Source organism: Amblyomma americanum, chromosome 1 (genome assembly GCF_052857255.1).
Source record: "Amblyomma americanum isolate KBUSLIRL-KWMA chromosome 1, ASM5285725v1, whole genome shotgun sequence".
In the NCBI taxonomy this organism is placed as follows: Eukaryota; Metazoa; Arthropoda; class Arachnida; order Ixodida; family Ixodidae; genus Amblyomma; species Amblyomma americanum.
In genome coordinates, this window is record NC_135497.1 from 203,283,337 (window position 1) to 203,290,040 (window position 6,704).

General features: G+C 47.2%; 1 protein-coding gene across 1 annotated transcript; it reads left to right on the plus strand.

Annotated features, from left to right (window-relative positions):
- The first annotated feature begins 4,134 nt into the window (after positions 1 to 4,134).
- Positions 4,135 to 6,096, plus strand: LOC144115436 (uncharacterized). The gene is made up of 3 exons (XM_077649839.1): positions 4,135 to 4,301; positions 5,427 to 5,588; positions 6,041 to 6,096. The coding sequence occupies exons 1-3, from the start codon at positions 4,172 to 4,174 to the stop codon at positions 6,094 to 6,096; spliced, it is 348 nt and encodes a 115-aa protein (XP_077505965.1). The 5' UTR covers positions 4,135 to 4,171.
- The last annotated feature ends 608 nt before the right edge of the window (positions 6,097 to 6,704 follow it).

Below are 6,704 nucleotides of genomic sequence, written 5' to 3' on the forward strand. Positions count from 1 at the left end.
CATATTGCAGAAGCTACGATAGGGCTCCCCGTCCCTACGAACATGTTCCGACACGGTTCTCCGGGGCAGTGACCAGCCGGCCCGCGTCGTTGAGGGGCGCGCGGCGTAACCAATTGAGGGGATAAAAAGGCAGGCCCCGTCACTTCCGGCAGTATGCTCTGGTGAGGTCCAGTCTCTTGGATGTCACTCTCGCGGCAGGGTCCACTGGGGAAGTCAAGCTTTTCGAGCGTCTCCCGCGATCGACTGATCACTCCGTCCTCGTCATCTCGTGAGCTCGGCACTGCCCCGATCGACTACGGAACGGCCTCGGAACTACAAAGCTGTTTGGGAACTTTTTCGCCCCTGAGTGTTAACTGAAGAATATTTTCGCCCTTGTTTAAACGTTTATTTTCCTTAGGTTTTTGGTCCACTGTATTTGTTAACAGTCGGGATTCACTTTGTAATTTACCCGAGTCGTCTGTCTATTGTCAAGATCTTCTAGCTGTTTGCGCAAAGATGAGATGCGCAAAAGGGATAATTCACATGAAAAAGACGGGACCAGTGCAAACTAACAACTTATTTATCCTGGTAACAGACATTTAAGTATCCGCATGTCAGCGCAGGCATGAAAGGGTGTCACAAGCACACAGTGCGTAAAAAAACAGGTTTCTTTTATCATGCTTTCAAGGAAGCGTGCTTCTCTTTTATATAGTCTGATTTATGTATCACTTATGCATTCTTGTCCTTTCTGTTTGATGAAAAACGCTTCTAGAAGTTCCCGCGCTTTCTCATTCTTGCTCTTGCGCAGAATCGTAACTTGTTTGAGCAGAGGCATGCAATTGTGATCAAGGCAATCCATCGCCAGGTGACGCTGCTCCTTGTATTAAAGGTAGATTTTAACCGGGTAGAAGTAACCAAGCGAAGGTTATCTGATTGGTGGCTAAAATCAAGACAAGATTAAAATTTCACAACTCATGGCTAGGTGGCTTGAACCACCACCCGATTTAAAGGATCCAGCCTTATCCATGCATCCATCCATCCATCCATCCATCCATCCATCCATCCATCCATCCATCCATCCATCCATCCATCCATCCATCCATCCATCCATCCATCCATCCGTCCATCCGTCCGTCCGTCCAACCAACCAACCAACCAACCAACCAACCAACCAACCAACCAACCAACCAACCAACCAACCAACCAACCAACCAACCAACCAACCAACCAACCAACCAACCAACCAACCAACCAACCAACCAACCAACCAACCAACCAACCAACCAACCAACCAACCAACCAACCAACCAACCAACCAACCAACCAACCAACCAACCAACCAACCAACCAACCAACCAACCAACCAACCAACCAACCAACCAACCAACCAACCAACCAACCAACCAACCAACCAACCAACCAACCAACCAACCAACCAACCAACCAACCAACCAACCAACCAACCAACCAACCAACCAACCAACCAACCAACCAACCAACCAACCAACCAACCAACCAACCAACCAACCAACCAACCAACCAACCAACCAACCAACCAACCAACCAACCAACCAACCAACCAACCAACCAACCAACCAACCAACCAACCAACCAACCAACCAACCAACCAACCAACCAACCAACCAACCAACCAACCAACCAACCAACCAACCAACCAACCAACCAACCAACCAACCAACCAACCAACCAACCAACCAACCAACCAACCAACCAACCAACCAACCAACCAACCAACCAACCAACCAACCAACCAACCAACCAACCAACCAACCAACCAACCAACCAACCAACCAACCAACCAACCAACCAACCAACCAACCAACCAACCAACCAACCAACCAACCAACCAACCAACCAACCAACCAACCAACCAACCAACCAACCAACCAACCAACCAACCAACCAACCAACCAACCAACCAACCAACCAACCAACCAACCAACCAACCAACCAACCAACCAACCAACCAACCAACCAACCAACCAACCAACCAACCAACCAACCAACCAACCAACCAACCAACCAACCAACCAACCAACCAACCAACCAACCAACCAACCAACCAACCAACCAACCAATGTACCGCTCATGTTCACGAGCGCGAATATTGATACAGCGGCCTGTCTGCCCCTATGGATTGTCCCTTTTGTGCATTCTATCTTTACGCTACAGTGAACCAACTTTCCCAGCAATTCATCTTGCTGATCTTCTCGTTGTAGCTTTTAGTGTTCTGGTTGTTATCAGTGTCATTTGAACTGCTAGCCATAAATATCCAGTTGTTTGTAACAAAAATGACTCTCGTGAACTTTTCAATCCCATATCGGCGCACGTGTTTCGCGGGTTGACCGGGCCATCTTCTAACTGCGTCCGCAAACCTTTTTACAGGGTCGGCGGGTAACCGTAAAGGGGATCCCGCGCCTCAGCTAATCGTAAAGGCGGGGGTTTGTGACAGCCACTTTTCCCTCCTTTAGCTTTTCTTCCCGATTGACAGCGCACTCGGATTTCTTTGCGGCTTTTTATGTGTGGCGACCCGCGCTCGCCTAACACCACCTAGACTCGTCACGTGCCGAAGAGCGAATGGGGTCAGCAGCACGTTTCTAGGTTACTTCAATTTTCAAGCTCCCACTAACCCCCGAATGCAGAAATGTAACTTGGCTCGCGCTTCGACTCAACTTCGGCAAGTCGAGTCGAAGCACCAAGGCGGCTTCAGAACGGCCAAGTTGGGTTTCGGGTTTCATAGATGCTCAACCTGACTTGCTTCGTCAAGTTAAGCGCGTGCTTGAAAGCGAGGGCGCATTGCTCGTCTGGGGATGAGAGTATTGAACAATCTATTATAATAATGCCCATTTTGCTCCTATAAAACAACGCCTCTCGTTCAGCAGTCATAAACAAGCACTAGGTTTGAGTGACCTGCATAAAATTGCTAACAATAAAAACTACATTTCAGTGCTACCCGCTGCTTCCACTTGATTGACGTTTTTGGCTGGCAGCGTGCTCCACATTGAGCCAATCCTAGTTGAGCCATAGCCAGTTTTTCCCATGCTTTTCCTGCTCCCAGCGGAGACCAGCGCCTCAGTTCACGTTCGAGGAAAAGGAATTGGTATTGTGTTTGGTTAACGCACGTCGGCATATATTAGAGTGCAAAAAATACGATGTGTCGTCGCTGGCAAAAAAAAACGCCACTTGGAAGGAAATTGCCGGGCTGTTTAACAGCAATCACGGGGTGACCCGACGTGACCCCAATCAGCTCAAGAAATGCTGGGCCAACCTAAACAAAAGTCGAAGGAAGAGGACGCGATGAAAAAGAGAGATCGCCACAAGACAGGTGAGCGCGGCTTACAGGCCGTTTACAAATGTTTGTTCCTGCATGCTTTGTATGCCATGGATAAGGGCATGATTATTCTACTTCGGTCGGCGTAAGCAACGTGTACTGGAACGCATAGTTTTTTTAGGAACAGTGTGATAACACGTAAATGGGCACGTAATAACGTTTCGGTGCAGTGTACTCTGCTTTATTTACAAACGCAGATGAATGCAGCCTGTGTTAATCGTGTAAATAATGCCCAAGCAGTATCCTGTACAGCCTCCGTAATTTTTAAAAACTACAGAGAATGTTTGCTACATTCAAGTCAGTACGAAGGCATGCGATTTCTGCTGCATAGAAGACTATGATGAGCGGGCAGTGCAGTGGGACGGAGGGCTCGCGCCTGGCCAGCAGCGAACTGACAACGGACGATTTTGCTCGGAGTTGGTACCATTCGCATACTATCGCGCCGCGAAGCCAAATTGGGTGCACCGCGTAGACCAGACGGTGTCTACACTGGCGACCTCTTCATGTTCATGAGAAAACTTGCCGCGCTATTGACAGTTGCTTGGTACTATTGAATATCCGGAAGGCTGTACATACAGCTACCTACCTTTACTCATTCCTGGCACTGCTGGGATGGGTGGCACAAAAACGTAGCGAAAACAACACACAGTTGCATGCATTGGTGTGCCTTTGGTTGCTTTTGTGTGGCACTTCATGAACAAAATATTTTAATGGTGCATTGTCTATAAATTAAGAGTAGCTTCACTGTGTGCGGTGTCTTTTTTCTTTTCAGGAGGAGGGTCAGCTCAATGCACTGCGAGCGCTCAAAGTGAGCAAGTCATTGCTGTTGCCAGCCACATAATGACCAGGGTAGGCAACCAGACTGACTCTGATGGAGGCATCGACCTGCCACCAGTGGCAAGTTTGCCTGTTATAAGATTGTTGCAGCCAATGGTGGATGGAGCAGGCAATGAAGAATTCCATTATGCAGGTAAAGAAAGCACTTTGCATGTTGTAGAAAAACAGCACTCCTCTCTTTATATTCCTTTGATGACAACGGCAGCGTGTACTGTCAATTGACGCTGTTTCAATGTTTTTTATTGCCTTGAACCTGCTATGAGGACTGTACAGTTCATCTACAACAAATTATAAAAATCTCATTTAATACAACACTGTAGAAAGCTGCTCTACATGTGGTTGGCTGAATGTTTGTGCAGATAAAGGCTGCATTGGTTGACAGTGCGAAAGGATGACCTGCTCCAAGCTGCATGTTGTTGGACAGCACTCTGAAGGCATTTTGACTTGACGGCTTATATTCATGTGAGTGGTATGCTGTGTTCCTTTAGCGGAAGGCGAGGAGTTGGTTAACCGTCGGACACCGATGGAGCAAGCATTCAGTGCTGCAACCTGAACTGCATTCATTATGACATTCTCTCCTGATGATGTTTTTGAGTCTTGTTTGCCATTCCCGCCTCACTTTAAACGAATGCCAACTTTAATGCAGATTCATTATGCATGCACTCCTTCACATAAATTTTCATATTTCTGTGTACTTGTACATGATGGTGCTCCAGGGATAAGGTAACAACATTCTTGTTGTGAATAATGGTGCAGCTTGCCTATGTGTAATGCTCAAAGCCTTTTCGAATTTGGCTGCTAGTTTCAAGGAAATTGTTAGTTTTGCAATGCAGAGGTTTCACTCGAAACGCATGTTTTCTGTAGCCCTCAGGCTCAGGCTGCAGTATTTGTCACCTTTCTTGTATGCCTCACCTTGGCATTGGTGTCGCATTTATGCGGCGAAGCAAGCAGGCAGGCATTACAAGGAAACCTTTGCAAAAAAAATGAAAGTGGATTAGCTCAGCTACTCCAGGATATACAAAGTGAAAGCTGTCGGCGTTCATTGGCGTTCATTGGCATTGACTATACTGGGGCCCCCAGAAACAACGGCAGCTATTTGGTGCCGAGAAGGGCAAGTGGTGCCTTATATAAGAAAATTATAAAGCTTTCGTTATGTCTCTTCACCAATTGACCCAACAATCTGTGCTGTTGAGGCAGACAGCTAATGTGTTGTAAGCTTAGATTTGTGCAACTAATTTTTACCTTTTCTTTATTACAGAAGACGACTGGGAACCTCCGCTCGTGGATGAGCCGCAGTCACCAGCGGCTGCTGTTGGTAAGAGTGGGGCAACTCCAGAAGCAATTGAGCAGGAGAGCAATTTCTTTTTTCCTGCTGTGCAACCTGCTGATGCTTCCAGCACAGCTGCAGCAGGCTGCAGCAGTGCAGCAGGCTGCAGCAGTGCTACAGTTGCTTCTGGAGCTGCCGCTGGTCCCACTACTGCTGAAGCAGTGGCCACCGGTGACGCTGGCAGGGCTCCAAGAGGGCGGATGGCCCTTTTAGAAAGGTCTCTGGCAGATGAGAACGACTATAGAGCGGCCTTACTGCGCGAAGAGCATGGACTGCGTCTGCAGCTGATGCGAGAGGACCACAACAGTATTCTGCAAGAGCGGCAGGAGAAAAAACTCCTTGATATCCAGAAAAAAAAAATTGGAATTGGAAATCTTAGAAATTGAAAAACAAATCAAACTTGAACAGCTTCGTAGGCTGCGAGAGGCACCAGAATAAACGGTGCCTATGACTGAATGAAACTGGAATGCTGTGTGAATGCTTGCACAAATATTATGCGGCAAATCCACATAACTACACTTCATTTGCACATGTACCATTTTAAGCACGACTCGGTGGGAACAGACATACAGCCCCGTCACCACCTTGCATGCAAGTCTGACAAGCTATCGCATAGCAGGAGGCAGGTAGGATGGTTGCGTGGTACTTCTGCTGCTATGGCTATATGGATCTTTGGATGCAAACAGCAATTTATTCATAGAAATACGCATTGCTGTATGCGACAAATATGGCTGCTCTAGGAAGGAAAAACCTCCCCTGGCATTGCTTGCAAAACCAACCAGTAGGGAAAATTGCAGGCCACATTGTTAAAGTTTCCATGTATAAAAATTCAACAATATTGGCTCACGCAAGTCAACACCACATAAATGCTCAAAGGCCAACACCACTCTCTACTCCTTCCATTATCTTTGCTGTCTCATCTAACCTAAACCCTCGCAGCTAGTGCCTCCTACTCAAGAACCGAAACCCTTAAAGAATGCGATTCCTCCTATGCCGTCTACAAGGTGGGCCCATAGCTTGAGTCAATACAATGCCACAGCCTCCCGCTTTGCTGAAGTAATCTATTGCTTCAAAAATATGGCCACCACATTCCTGTGACAAGCCGCACTAGGCATGACAAAAAAAGACTATAAAGAAGCATGCATCAAAAAAACACTTGCTGATGGCACCCACGTTCTGCTATTTCGAACCCCGCCAAACCATGTAACA